Source organism: Mauremys reevesii, linkage group 8 (assembly GCF_016161935.1).
Source record: "Mauremys reevesii isolate NIE-2019 linkage group 8, ASM1616193v1, whole genome shotgun sequence".
Lineage (NCBI taxonomy): Eukaryota > Metazoa > Chordata > Testudines > Geoemydidae > Mauremys > Mauremys reevesii.
Genome location: NC_052630.1, coordinates 99,759,418 through 99,774,476, shown reverse-complemented (window position 1 = coordinate 99,774,476; position 15,059 = coordinate 99,759,418). Strand labels below are relative to the sequence as shown.

General features: G+C 48.8%; 1 protein-coding gene and 1 long non-coding RNA gene across 4 annotated transcripts; one reads left to right on the top strand and one right to left on the bottom strand.

Annotated features, from left to right (window-relative positions):
- Positions 1 to 6,641: 6,641 nt before the first annotated feature.
- DMRTA2 (DMRT like family A2) lies at positions 6,642 to 10,607 on the bottom strand. 3 transcript variants are annotated; one of them, XM_039483290.1, is made up of 3 exons: positions 10,401 to 10,607; positions 9,120 to 10,295; positions 6,642 to 7,809 (listed from the first exon to the last, which is right to left on the bottom strand). In XM_039483290.1, the coding sequence occupies exons 2-3, from the start codon at positions 9,610 to 9,612 to the stop codon at positions 6,941 to 6,943; spliced, it is 1,362 nt and encodes a 453-aa protein (XP_039339224.1). In that variant the 5' UTR covers positions 9,613 to 10,295; positions 10,401 to 10,607; the 3' UTR covers positions 6,642 to 6,940. The 3 variants fall into 3 exon arrangements, with proteins under 3 accessions (XP_039339224.1, XP_039339225.1, XP_039339226.1); XM_039483291.1 differs by having other exon boundaries at positions 9,120 to 9,651; XM_039483292.1 differs by having other exon boundaries at positions 9,120 to 9,613; positions 10,574 to 10,594.
- A 127-nt stretch (positions 10,608 to 10,734) lies between these two features.
- LOC120369708 lies at positions 10,735 to 13,943 on the top strand. The gene is made up of 3 exons (XR_005583347.1): positions 10,735 to 10,871; positions 11,171 to 11,212; positions 13,784 to 13,943. It is a non-coding gene; the product is annotated as an uncharacterized LOC120369708 (long non-coding RNA).
- The last annotated feature ends 1,116 nt before the right edge of the window (positions 13,944 to 15,059 follow it).

The window sequence follows — 15,059 nt, the reverse complement described above, 5'->3', positions numbered from 1 at the left end:
ACTAATATATAGAGATATAGACAGAGAAATTATTCTCACAGCAAAATGACCAAGTATTATTATTATATCAACTACAATTGGTTAATAACATAGTAAAAGCATCCTGGTGTCTAATCATTAAATCACCCAGTGTTTTAATATTCTATGCTGCAAAGAGCCACAGGAGACACATTGCTGGCTCCTCAGCCTCAGTCTGAGTATCAGAGCCTTATAATCTTCAGATACCTCTTGTAGCCCTCGCCAGCACCCCTTTAATAACCTGAATACCCTCACTTACATTTTTGGTGCCTAGTGCTAGCCACCATAGCCTAAGCACACTCATCACCTTGTTTTTTTTTGTAATTCAAGCTATCTAGGTACTTACATAGCCCCCACCACCAATATATCTGAGTTCTGCTCCTGCCTCTTTCCAGACAAACTATTCAGAGACAGGCTTCAAGTGAAACAGCCAGTGATGTATGCACAGCATTCATCCCCTACAGCTTGTGCAGCAGCTTCACCAGACTCCGGGGGCGCTACAGCTCCTAAGCCCAGCAAGGGAGACACCACCTATGTCCATGGCCCAGAAGCCTACTGCTCTTTCACTTTCTCTCACCTCTTTCCACTTCCTTCTGGTGCCTTTGTGCCTTCTGAGTTAATGAGGTGATTCGTTTTGTAATGCTCTCCAGCCCACCTTCAATCACTCAGTCTGGCACAGTTCCCATATCCAGTTTTGCAAGGGGCACCTAATTGCAGTAGGAGTGACCAGAGTGCTGGCTCAGCAGGTATTGCCCAGTACTCGGGGCACGTCTACACTTCCAACACTGCATCGGCACAGCCGCACACCGCAGAGCTAAAGTGAAGACATTCCTGCACTGACCAGAGAGCATCTCCAGTCAGGGTAGTTAATCCACCTGCAGGAGAAGCTCTCCCGCAGACATAGCACTGTCTACACCTGTGGTTAGGTCGCTGCTCAGGGGTGTGGACATAGTTATACCAGCATAAGTCTGTAGTGTACCCTTTTTGCAGCTCCCTTACCCTGGAGACACTCTTCCAATTACTACATACCCCAAAGGTTCTCTCCTCTATTTCTTCACCTCTAACACTATTGAAGGTTTAATTTACTTTCAGGTTTGCTTTCTCCAGCAGTATCCGCTTACATTTATATTAAATTCCACGATCCAGCTCTCTCCCCATTTACTTACTCATCTTAACTTCTCTCACAGCTTGGCAATGTCCTTATTATTAAGGCTCCTGTCAATACTTTGTATCTCAAACTGCATGTCTAAAGCACAAATACATCAGAGCCCTCAGAAACTCACCTGTCATCTTCTGTCAGGAGAATTCTTTGCATTTATCCTTCCCCACCCTAGGAACATGGGAAATACCAATATTGGAGCTGGCTGAAAATGATGTTGCATAAAAATAGCTTTTAAAAATTAATTTTTGCAATTTTTCTTTTAAAAAGTGGGAATTTTCCCAATGTTTAAGTGAAAAACTCAAAATCAAAGCTGAACATTTTCAGGTTTTAGTTTTCGTTTGTTCCCCTTTCTCTCTGTTTTCCCCCTTGCCACTACTACACTTTTCCTTTTTTGCCACTGAAAAAAAGAGGTAGAAAGGAAGAAAAAGAGAAGAAAAGACAAAAAAAATTACTGTTTCAAAAATCCAAAAAAATAGCTTTAACTTTGTGTCAAAAAAATCAGAAAATTTTGAAATATCTATTTTTTTCACTAATTTTCCAATTTTAATTTTAAAAGGTTTAGAATGAAAAACGTTGAGGCGCTCTAATTAATATGCATACCAATGGCACTTTGCGCCAGATTCATCTCTGATGTAACTCCATTAATGGGTTCCTTACTTCTGTAGCAATCTAATACAGCCAGTCTTTTGGGTGTGCTGAAACTCAGCCAAATGCTGGAAATCGTGAGTTCACATGGCACGAACAACGGTGATTTCACAAGCATTTCTCCCTAGCAGTAGCTCACAAATAGTGACCAAAGGACCCATTGCTGGTGGTTCCTGAGCTGACTAGTCACAACGTGCTGGCTCCGCCTTTTTTCCATATTAAAATATGTTACATACTTTCCTGGTATTATTTTTGCTTATAAGCAATTGCTGTGGGTGCCATAGGGGAGTTACCAGCTCACAAATGAAACAGGTGTCCACCTGTTTGGGAATGGGGGAGGGATCCACATGATCAGGAATAGGAAGGGAAATTTCTGTTGCATGGCAAGGGAGATGTCCGTGAGAAAATCTCGCTATTCAGTTGTGATCCACCACACTATGAAGCAAATACCCGGCGAGGAAGATACCTGCGCTCATAGTCATTAGTGAGGGAACGGGAGAGGAGAAAGGCTTCTGTCTGCAGTTATTGTTTTCACCAAATTCACAGCACTGACATCCACATCCAACTAGGAGGCAGCTGTATTTACTCAAATTCTGCTCGGCGTTATCAGGCTCCAGTGTCTGAGGTTGCGCCGTGGGTAAGTGTGAGGATAGTTTTACAGGCCAGAAGATCAGAAAATCACCACGCGGTGGGGGGTCTGTGACACTTGAAATGTATTGGGCCGCCTCAGGCGGCATGTGTGAAAGTGACTTGCTCTCCCGATGCCTAAGATCGATGCGTTCGTCACACACTGTAAAAAGCGGGGCCAGCAGGTGGATGTCCCGGCGCTGGGAGGCTAAAATCTGTGACAGTGACTGATAATCGACACCCGTTTTCCCCGCTCTAGTTTAAGACAACGCTGGGCTTCCCGGCGGTTTCCATGTCAAGCACACTAGGCATAAAATCATGACAAGTATTTGCGCAGGCATTACAACAGGGTCCCGCCGCAGGCATCACCGGGCTGCGCTGCCCAGAATCATTCCCCCAGCAGGGATCCGCGAACTGCGCTGCGCGGCCTGTAACGTGCGCAGGAATTATCCACTCCACGTTTGCAATCACCAAAGCTAGTGAGTGCGGTTCCCGAGGCGCCAGATCCGGCTTGGTGGGGACAGGTAGCACAGGTGGATTATGGAGAGGGGGTTACGAGCGACTTGCCTGAACTGCCAGCAAACAAGGCCAATGGTGTAGCTCGCAAGTCCTGTCTCCCGCCTAGAGGAAGGGAAGTTGAGGCTGCTGCTACCCTGGAGGATTTCAGAGCCCTCGAGTTGCCGGGCTCCTTCCAAGAGGCGGAATTATTTGGTCACCGTTAAAATGAATGAATCCCCCTTCCAGGCAGGGCCAGCGCGAGCGCTTTCCTCGCCTCTTGCGCTTCGCTGCGCGGCACGGCGCGGAGTTTGCACCAAGTTTCCCCGGCAGGAGGGTTTGCCGTTGTGCCCGCTCGGAAGTTCTTCTGGCACTTTCCCCCTGTAACTTCTGCGCTGACTTTAGGCCAGCGGCGCCTCGCAGCTGACTGAAAATACCCCGCAGGCTCCCACATGCAGCGGAAAGCTCTGCCGGGCCAAGGCGCTGCTTCCCTCGGAAGGCGTGTTGGGAATGGCGGGGTGAGCTGCCCATGCCTGGAGGGGGAATAGCCCACCCTGGGTTTACAGACCGCCTGCGGCAGAACAAGCACTCGCGGCCAGGCGCCCGGCCTGCAGTGCGCGCTGCTTAGCACCGCCACGGGGCTCGCCGCGACACGGGTTCATTCCGCGGGCCCGCCCGCCCGGGATACGCAGAAAATTGGGCCCCTAAGAACCGGCAAGGGGGGGGGCGGATTAATACGGGAGTTTCTAACTCCCCTTCTCCCGTTCCTGCTGCCAGTCCCCAAGCCCGTATTTAAAAGGGTGGGTTACAAACGGCTGATTTCCCAGGACACAGTCCCACCAAGCTGCTGGAGAGCAGGTTTGGGTTCCGCCTAGGTGAAGGAATGTCATTTCGCTACTAAATGGTTAGTCTAATTTGATCTTTATTATGCTGTGGATTAGGGCTGATTCCTATTAAACACAAGTGCAGTTAATATAACTGCGGGACGTGTCCTACTGTATGTATCGCAGCCTCTGTTCCAGCGCCACCGCTTCCTGCAACCAGCGGATTAAGATTTAATTAACAGGGAAGTTTGCTAGCGCTCGCTTACAGCCGCTCTCTGCCACACAAATAATTTATACTCCGCTCCGCGAATTTTTATTCAGGAGCAAGTATTTAATTTCATTCTAAAGGGGAGCTGAATATTTTACGCCTTGCCCCAGGCTTCCAGAGAGGAACCTGTGTGCAGCAGCTTCAAACTCAACTGTTGGGGGATTATTTTTTTGTCCAGGCGGGGAATTACTTCAACGGGGACAATGTATCAGCTTTTTTTTTTAAGTTAACAGCCTAAACTATCCCTATGAAATTTAATCATCATGATCCCCATTGTGGGCTGTATAAACCCAGGCTCGAGCAAACCTCCAAGAAACAGCAACAATTCTGATAAATTGTCCGGCTCGGCTAACTACACAAGAATGGCTTTTATAATTAAAAAGGGAGCTGAGTTAAACCAACACCTCCTAAGCCCCTCTCAACAAGGCTAGAAAGGGAGAAATGTGGCAACCTGGTTGCTTTAAATAGCAGTTCTTTGTAGCCCATTCATAATCCCAGATATGGAAACTCATCCTGGGGAAAGTCAGCTGCCAAAAAAAAAAAGTTTATTCAGATGCTCAAAGTCCATCTTTTTTTTTCCAGTCTACAATAACCCTGGCACTTTATAACCAAACAGACAACTCCTTTTCCAATTAAAGTGGAATTAGGAAACTCAATCAAATTAGCTCACTATTAAAGCCCTTCTTTATTAAACCGTTTTATTGTAGTAATATTAAGTTTCACTCACTCTTGGAACACGAGACTTTAAAAAGTTCCCCTTGTGATATTGATTTGGCTGCTGTCGGGTTGGAGCGGGGTCAGAAGTATTTACCTAGGTGTAATCTGTCATATTTACTCCCCAAAAGAACAATCTTAAAATTGTTGCCAACCTGATCAATTGCGAAAGGCAACGAAGAATCGCACGGTACTCGCTCTGGTTCTTTGATTTTACCCCTGGGCTTCTTTCAATAACCATGAAGACACACAGTTCGTCTCATACACACCAATATATTAACTGGTTTATAGGAACAGCACTGTCAGTTTCAAGCCAATGTTTACACAGTTATATTTGAAGTGAGAAAGTAAACAGTCCAGCTGTGCCACAGAACAGTTTGGTGGGATTAGGTTTCCATACCAACCAACTTTAGGAGCTTTTACAGTCTTAATTCAACCATGCACTGAACTTATTCTTTGTGAGTAATAGTTTTCCTGGGCCAAACGCTCCCAGGACAGATAAGAAAAGTTCCCCCGCCCTCCCCAATCACTTTTTTTTTTTTGGAGGATCGGGGCATTGTACGAAGCTATTGCTGACGCTCTTTCTTATATTCAGTGAAAGAAGAAAAACAGCATATTTCTTCTATTTGCCTTGAAGAATAATCGGACGCTAAATTGCCAATGCGATTGATAATAGTGCCGTTCGTATACCCTTCCTCCTGAAATTAATGGGCGTTTTAAGACATCAGGATCGGTCCCAATATAAAATTAATTCGAGTTTTTTAAAAAAAAACACAAGCTGATTTTGTTTTGCACGATTTGATTCCGTAAGAGAATTTTGCTATTTAAACAACTTGTCTTTAATATTATTTATTTGCCCGTTTCTTATCTTGATCATATAGAAGCAATTAAAATCTGCAATCATCAAATGAAAAGAAATGGTTCCCCTTTCGTCGCTGCAGTCGCAGGATGATCCAGCATCTATATGCAGCAACGAACACAATTATTTTAACAATACTCTTTGCCTTTCCCCGGGATAATGTCAGATTGTCTAAATACGGGGAAGAACTCAGCAAGCCCCAAACTAGAAAATCCCCTGAAAAATGCACTTGAGAAGTATTTTTCTAAACAAATAAAAAATGAAGAATTAGAAATTAAATTATTTGACATTTTGATGGAAAAGTAAATTTCTGGATGCTGCGTTTCTCTGTGTGTGTGTGTTTTAAATGTCTGCTTCAGACTGTCTGCTTCAACCATGATATAAAATTTAATAAACATGTTCAGAAAGTTCCTAAATTATTTGCATTAATCTGCCTTGAATATTGACTTTGCTTGTTAACTGGGTTTGCCAAAACATTGTTCCATAAAATATCATTTGCCATTTGTAAGACTGATTTTTAATAGAAAATAACATTTATTTCTAGTATTTCTATGAAATGGAAACACAGAAAGTAATTGTTAGAAACGGTAAGAAGTTTGCTACATTGGAACCAGAAAGCAATTTTCTTACAGATCACAAATGAAGAGGCTCATTAAACCGTTATACAGCATTGGCGCCTGGGTCCTACGGACAGTTACAAATATATCTACTTTCCAATGTTATATACAGGTTATAACATTTCTTGGAAGGGGTGGGCGGGAAGGCTTTTCAATTTTACAATATATTTAATCTATATACCTGGTAAGTATTACAATGAGAGCTGTCTAACCTTTAGCTTTAATACCAAGTTCACCTACAAGTTACATTAATAACTTAGATTTCCATTTTATAACATTATACACTTGCTAGTATATATATATATATATGTATGTGTGTGTATATATATATATATATATATATACACACCTGACAATTCACCAAGGAGATCCATGCTTATGGCCATAAGCAACAAAGAGAGTGACAAACATCTCAACAATGAAAGTGCACCTTTATAACCTTTTTTTTTTAATACACCTATTATTTGTCAGCTTTGCCCGACACTCTGTTCCGTGCAGCAGGGGTCGGCGCCCTGCCCGACCATGGAATGGGCCGGAAGGGGAAGGGGGGCGAATCAGTCGGTGTCCATATAGTCCCCCCTCTTTCTCTCGCTCTCTCTGCAGGGAGTCCCTGGGGGGGCAGCCCTGCCCTTGGCTGCAAGGCCTGAGCTGGGCCGCGAGGAGGGAGCGTGCCCGTGGCGGCCGGGCGCTGCTCCCCAGCAGGGGCTCCCCCTATTGCTTCTCGGGGGTGTTGTTGAGCACGGGCCCGTAGAGGCCGCTGGAGTAGACCTGCTCCTTGTGCACGGCGGAGCGGTCCCGCATGAGGTCGCTGAAGGCGTAGTCCATGGGCGGCCGGAAGCCCAGCGTGGGCATGAGGCCGGCGGTGGAGTAGGGGGCCATGAAGGCCAGTCCGCGGCTGTGCGCCGAGTAGGCCAGGCGCAGCGGGTTGAGGCCCAGGTGGGTGCCCAGCGGGTAGGCCCCGGCCTCGGCGCCGAAGTGGCCGGCGTTGGGCTGCAGCGGCGAGAAGGCGGAGCGGCTGCCCAGCGTGCCGATGGCCGGGCTCATGGTGCCGGCGATCAGGGGCCGGTGGTGGGCGGCGGCGGCGGCCGGGCTGGGCTGCAGGGCGCCGTCCCGGGCCCAGCTCTCCTCGGGCCCCTTGTCCGGGCCGCGGTTGTTGAGGATCTGCTCGATGGCCTGCACCACGTCCCCGCCGCAGCCCTGCAGCACCAGCTCCAGCACGCTGCGCCGGTGCGCCGGGAAGACCCGCGTCAGGATGTCGATGGGAGTCCGCTGGCGGCCGCCGGCCGAGGGCGACGGGTCCTGCTCGTCCTTCTCCGCCTCCGAGCCCGAGTCCGAGCCCAGCGGGCTGATGGAGCCCGGGCTCTCCTCCCCCTCCTTCGGCCCCTTGGAGACGGGCGAGCTCAGGAAGGACTCGCCGTCCCCGTTCTCCGAGCCCGAGCCGTGGCGAGCTTCGGGGGAGGAGGTGCCCGGCACCGACTCCCCGTCCGGAGACAGGGGCTTCCCGCCCGCCTGCTGCGCGGTCACAGCCCGGCTGGGTAGCAGCGTCTTGGGGAACAGGTCGAACTTCTGCAGCTTGGAGTCTGCAAGGAAAAGCAGGGAGCCCCGTGAGTGCAGGGCCGCAGCCCCACGGAGAAGGGGCCGCTTGGGCCTAGGGAGACATGGGCTGCAACAAAGGCAGATACAGCTCTGGCCATAGGGACCAGAGGATCCCAGCAGCTGGAGGTTGGGTCCCCAGGCCCCTTCCCACCCACCCTCAGCCGCTTGGATTTCTGCCACTGGAGATACTTGGAGGCACTGAGTATTTTGTCATTTGTTGACACCGTTTTGTGTCTCAGGACACGGAGAGTAGGGACCAGTCCCTGCCCTGCAGGGCTGCAGGCCTGGACTCTGGCTTGGATTCAGTCCCTGCCCAGAAGGCAACTTTCCAGCCTGAAGCAAGGAGATGCCCTCTCTGGCTGTGGACCCAAGATTGAAATCACTCACTCAATCACCTAGAGTGGGTTTTCCATCAGATGCCCCTCCCCCCATCCCTATAAACCAGAGAGGGTGACATGATTAGGCCAGGAAGGATGGATGGATAAATAGATGTGTATTGGAGTGGATAGATAGGTATAGGGATGAATGGATAGAGGGGATGTATAGAGACAGACAGGGCCTATGGGGAGAGATAGATTGATATAGGGATGGTTGGTTGGATGGATGGATAGATGTGTATGGGGAGGAAGGGATGGATGGATAGAGGGGGTGTATGGGGATAGACAGATGGAGTGGCTGGGGATGGATAGTTGGGGTGTATGGAGAGATAGGGAGGGATAGTACAGTATAGGAACAGACAGATGGGATGTATGTAGATGGATAGACAGGTGGGGTATGTGGGGATGGGGTGTAGGAAGATTAGATGATGTTTATGGGGATGTATGGGGATACATAGAGGGGGTGTATGCGGCGGGATAAATGGGTGGGTGACAGGGTGTATGGGAATAGGTAGATAGATGGGGTGTAAGGGGATGGAGGGGGGTTAGGGGGATGGATGGGATGTATGGGGAGAGATAGATGGGGTGTAAGGGGACAGATAGAGGGGGAGTATGGGGAGGGATAAATGGGTGGATGACAGGGTGTATGGGAATAGGCAGATAGATGGGGTGTAAGGGGATGGAGGGGGTTTAGGGGGATGGATGGGATGTATGGGGAGAGATAGATGGGGTGTAGGGGATAGATAGAGGGGTGTAAGGGGATGGATGGGGTGTAGGGGGATAGATAGATGGGGTGTAGGAGGATGGAGGGGATGTATGGGGATAGATAGAGGGGGTGTAGGGGGATAGATAGATGGTAGGTAGGTAGATAGACCCTCCCCCCCCTTAGCTCTCCCGGAGGGGGGTCGCTCCCTTACCCGAACCCCCAGCGCCTCCCTCGCCGCTGGCCCCGCTGCAGACGGAGCCGAAGACCTCGTAGGCCGGCCGGGGCGGGATGATGCCGTTGGCCGCGGCCAGGGCCAGCCCCTCGGCGGTGCCGTAGAGCAGCTGGAGCTCGCGGGCCTCGTTCTCCTCCTGCGCCTGCTGGCGGCGCAGCGCCACCTGCGCGGCCATGACGCGCTGGCGCTCGGCGATCAGGGTGCACTTGGCGCACATGCAGTCCTTCCAGCGGCAGTAGCGCTTGTGGCCCTTCAGCGCCGACACCACCCCGTGGTTCCGGCAGCGGGCGCACTTGGGCGTGCGCGGGTACTTCTCGGCCGCCCGCAGCAGCAGCGGGGGGCCGCGCAGGAGGCTGCCGGCCACGCTCACCGGCAAGCTCGCGGCCGCGGCTGCCGCGGCGGCCGCCACCGAGCTGGGGGGCACCGGAGGGGGCGCCGAGGGGACGCTGGGCATTTCCGATCTCAGCTCCATCCTGGCCGCGGGAGGGGAAGAACCCGGAAACCAGCAAAGCTGCCCCAAAGCAGTGGCCCCCTCAGCACCCACCGAGACCTGGGCGCTATAACCCCCGGGTCTCGCCACTAAACCCCCAGGCACTGTAAACACCTGGATCCTTGCAATACCCGCCTAGACGCCGGCACGATAAACACCCGGATCTCCAGTAAAAGCGGGTATCTAAGTGCCCCTCACGCCCCAGCCCTGTCAGGGGGTGAAATGCCCTTCAAACAACCCCCACCCCCTTTCTCCTCCCCAGTCCCTCGAGAGCAAACTGCGGCCCTTGGAGAAACCGGCTTCTCGCTGCGGAGAGGGAGTTAAAACCCCTTGGCTCCGTTATTGTCCGGGCACCTCTGGCAGGGCGCCGCCAAGCCCATGTCAGAGCGCGCAAGACCCGGGGCTAGAGAGAGTTCCCTTGCTCACACTAGTCCGCTTCCTGCCGCCAGGTAAACCCGAGTCCCTTTAATTTAGTTTCCTTTTTTTTGTAATGTGTCACCAATCACCGGTTTCCCCCTGCGGTGATCCACTGACACCTTTACAAACAGCACCCACCATCACCAGCCTGACCCGAGTCCGGCAGAGCGATGCCTCCTGCCCCCTGCCAACAGCGCCACGGGGTCGGGATCCAAGAGAAACAAACCCTGCAACGAACTGACCGTCCTCTGCAAAACCAAACAAAAACCGCAACAACCCCCCCCCCCCAAGTTAGCTCTGCCCCTCGAACACGATTCCCCCCCGCGACCGCGCAGGACAACGGCACAACTCACCCAGCCGAGCCGCCTAAACCAACTACACAGCGGAAAACACAACCCGCCAAGCCCCGCGCCCTGGCGCGCCCAGGACTCAGGCAGCTGCAACTTCAAACTTCCCCAGGCGCGCAGCAAAGGAGCCTCGCCCTCCCTCTCTGCTCATCTCCCCCGCGGCCCCCAGGCGCGCAGACCTCCAGCGCCGAGCCCCAGTCCGGTCCCCCCGCACTCCGCTCAAGTTCGCATGTGTGACACTTGCAGGGCGAGAGTTGCCAGGAGATAAGGATCTTCGCCCAGGCGCCCGCGATCACTCGCTCTATTGTTGCGCCTTACGTTGCCATTAGACAACATTTGACAACAATGTGGCGCCTGCTATTGGCCAGGGGAGGAACGAGCCCTTTTGATTGGCCACTGGCTTGTCTACAGTGTCCGCCCGAAGCTGCCCTCAAATAAACTGGGCTTTAAGGAAACTAGGAGGGTCCTGCTAAGGGAGTTGCGTTGCAAAAATCATGACAAATAGTTTCCATTTAAGTGTGTGTGTGTGTGTGTTTGTGAAATTTGTCTGATTTCTCACTGTCTGGTAGTTTTTAAATCCACTTAAAACAGTAGTTGCCTGACCAATTGTGTGGTTTGCACTTCAGATTTTCCACTGTGTCACTTGTCAAAGGGGCGGGGGGGGGGGAATATATCATGCAAAGTGACAATTCAATTTAAGGTGCCCCCTCTCCCGCCGGTGATTTTGTTGTACAGTAGAACCTAACTTTTTTTTTTTACTCATTTTGCAACTGCAGGTGCATTTTACCAGTACAGCTGCAATAGGTGGTATTTGAGAGGTGAGTATGATTTTCAATTTTTATTTAATTTAAAAATATATGGAGAAATGAATCAGGTTCCCCAAAAAGTTCGTTGTGTCTCTCCTGGTTTTAATGACGAGCTATTTGTTTAATAACAAATTCAACAGGCACCTTTTTTGAGTTTCCACGGGACGGTTCAAACAGGGTTTATACCTCCTTGAGCAACTGGGCTTTCGTGCTGGTAATTGTGTCCAGTTTTCGTTTTAACATTAACCACCCTGGCTCGACGTCCTCCTTGGTAATCAGTTTGCGCTGAGAGGAAGTAGCAGGTTTGGGATTTTGGAACTTGTGAAGTTAACGCACCTCTCATTTTCTGGAAGGAATATTTGGGCGAAAGCTCCCAGTTCTGTGTTCCACACGAAGGCTCTTCGATGATGAATAATCATTATTATTTTGTTAATTTCTTGTGCCTTTTTGTTGCCCTTGATAACGATAATGAATTAAAATACGAGCAATGGTTTACAGAGAATCGAGAAGGAGCGATTGCACTTTGTTAGAATGGAATGTATCACCTCTCAACGCCTTGCTTAGACCGCTCAGCTAAGGAAAGGGTGCACAGTGCTCCGGGGGCTCAGCTAAGCGATTGCAATGACAGGGTCCCTCCGTATGGAGTTAGCATTTTCTATGCTAGGGAAGCAAGTTGTAGCACTGAGGTGCGAGTGCTCTGAATAGATTGGTTGAAACCCTTCGGGGTTCCCAGCGGAGTATGTGAAGAACTAAAATAATTTCGTTCGCTTTCATTTTGTTAACCTCCCCCACCTTCCTTGTAGGGTATTAAAATCCAAACCTGACAATATAAGGGGATATGGATGGTGAGCCTGGGTGGTTTTGCGAGCGCTTAACTGCAGAATAGCAGCGGATAATGCCCTTGCTTTTTGCTTCCTCTGTAATCGTTCTTCTGTGGGAAGCAGCTCTTTGCTGAAAAATACCAATGGCAAGGCATCGCATCTCGCAGACACGTTGATATTTGTCTGATGTTTGCATCATTTCTTCTTACTTTAAAAATAAAGTAGAAGCTTTCCCTTCGGACGGCTGAGACTGGGTGTTGAAAGCTGCCACCCGCTTCTCGTAGCTAGGTGTCATAACACCTTTATTTAATGCAGCCAAGAAGTCAAAATAGCTGCTTTAATTTTATCTGCAACCACTAATTTTATTCTCCAGGGAGAATATATCAGAGCTCCGGGTTTAGTAGGGAATTCGTTTAATTGGATCAGACTGAATAGGAAACTTTTTGTATTGTATTTTATCTAGGCTTATTGCGCAGAACGTGTTTCCCTTTTTCCTTGCAAAGCTGTTTAATTACTTGTTTGGTTTTGTAATTTATCTGCAAATAGCCCCGCGAGGCATTCTGTGATCACTAACAAACACAGAATACAGCGTATGTTATGCCCTCCTCTCTCTTCCTTTTCAACTTACATTTAAATTAGAGGGCTCGAGCATCCTTTGCATTTAAGGAATTTTTTAAAAATGACCTCATGTATTATATACATAGTTTGGAGATGACCTATGGCAAAAATAGCCGCTCCCGAACCAGCTACTGGGATTTAAATTGGTTTTTTTTTACAGGAATTTTTCAAACTGTCATCCCTCTGGTGAGATTACAAGAACAGGAATAGCCTTTTTTTAATGTATTGGATACATATATATATATATGCGTTTATACATATCTACCTACTTACCTATACGTCTCCCTCTATAGCTCTATTATATATTGTATAAGTGTGTGGATATATAGAGACAAAATGATTATACTATATATACACACTATAATATAGAGATATGTATTTACACACATTTTATATATAATTTGTATCCCAATTAAAAATTCTATATTTCCCTTCATACCGTTTGGACTAGCTGCAGTGTCGATCCAACATCTCAATAGTCGCTATTTATTGAAAAAAAATTTACTAACAGAGGGTGTAAAGAGGCCCTAAGCAGCAGCACGTGGTTGGAAACAATACCAGTTGTTAAAAGCTAGCTGATATATTGCTTGGTTTTACTTAGGTTTCCATCTATTGACGCCCCCACCCCATTGCAAACTCATGCCCATGTAGATGCTCAGATAGGCATAGAAACAGGGTGTACACGTGAATATTAATTGTACGCGCTACTGTTTATGTCTAAACATAACTCGTTTCAAATTCATCCTAGCAAGAAAGCGCCCTTGTTGGACAGGAAACATTTGTTGCTCTAAAGCCGAATCTCAGCACAGTAATTAAAGGTTAAACCAAACGGCTCCTTTCCGTTTCCCCTCGTTCGATTTTGGTTCTTGGTGGACATGTGAAGTCCTCGCGGCAGCGTTTATTTGTTAAGTGCCTTTAAAGAATTTAAAAGCCAGGGACCCCAGCCTCACTTTTGACTGATTGAAGATTTTAACAAGACTCATTTATTCCCGCCGTGGTTTTTTCGGGAGATGTCTGCCCTGCAGTGCATGCTCCCCCCAGCCTGGAGCCATTGCAAAGGTTTAATTCAAGCAAAATACAAGTGGTTGTGAATTAGATCAATTCCGCATACCCTCTAATCAGCGTTAACTCCTCACTTTCACAGTTTGCCATGGAGCTGCTAAGGCACCGCGATGAAGGGTTTTCTCTATACTGGCCATGGGGATGATCCAGCGATACGTGAGAAGGGAGGACTGCGGTGCGCTGTTTATTTTTCACAGCGTCTCTTTTGTACTTCACCAAACACAATAAAATCGCCATCTCGATCTCTGGTCTTGTGTCTTTCTTGGGGGGGTGGGAATTGTTTACTAGCCAGAAGAGTATCCATCTTTCCATCGCTTTTGCAGTGTACTGAGGAGTGGGCCGAACCGCGAGGGGTGGGGAGTGGGGACTCCAGACTTACAAACCTAACAAAATACAACCTTCAAGCCCCACAGACTGGTTCGCTCACCCTCGGGCTTTGGCAGCTATTTCCACCCCCTTTAAGCCACGAGGAGGGCTTGTGCTTTCCCGGGAGCTGAATTTCCCTGTGTGCCGAGCTGCCTGGACCCCTGGAAGAGCAGGCACAGGGCCGGGCGTATGTCACCTTGGCTATTTGCAATGCAGACCCCAAGCCTAGGTGAGGGTGTTGTCACCAATAAGCGCTGGAGTGAGGCGGGGAGGGGGAGACTTGGCCTGTGGATACTGTTTTTTTTCTGATCCCCTATGGCCCTTGGTACAGGGTTTGGGCCGAATTGCTGCTCTCGGGACGTTTCAGGGTATAATGATCCTTTAGCTGGGAAGTCTGGATTCGAACTGGCTTTAATGGCCTTTCGGGTGCCCGGCGCAGGCAAGCTGGCTCGTGTTAAGCGCCTGGGAACTTTTCATTTCATGTCGCCCTACCGTGTCACTTGAGAAAGAAACTTTCGGGGAGTTTTACTCACCCTTTCAATCAGCCTCTGACCCGTGAACAAACTTCTCATCTGAAGGCTGACTGCAGGATCGGGCCCCTGGCATGACTGGCTCGTGTTAGCTATTAACAAATCCGTCCCCGACCGAGGGGACATCAGAAAACTAGGTTGTTAAAAGGCTGGAGCTCAGCTTCGTTTCATGATTTAGATTTAGTATCTGCCAAATAATCCGTAGAAAATAAATTTACTTCGTTAAAAGTCAAAAGAGAGAGTTAAAGTTCCTTAATTGCTTTAAATAAGCAGCCCCGTTACTAATTATTACCATTATTGTATTTGAATTGGGGAGCCTTAAAAACACGTGACGTTAACGGACGTGATTAAATTGCCCCTATTTGGTTTAGTTACATAAAACTTTGAGACACAACTTTAAAAAAAAGACCTAGTATTTCTAAATTCCTATTTTCCACACCACCGCTATTGCAGATTGTTCAT

Bases quoted from the DNA above. Each gene is read 5' to 3' on its own strand.
- DMRTA2 (XM_039483290.1), bottom strand. From the start codon at position 9,612: ATGGAGCTGAGATCGGAAATGCCCAGCGTCCCCTCGGCGCCCCCTCCG. The intron at 7,810-9,119 runs GTAAGGGAGCGA...TTTTCCTTGCAG, and splicing joins GGGAGGCGCTGGGGGTTCGG to ACTCCAAGCTGCAGAAGTTC.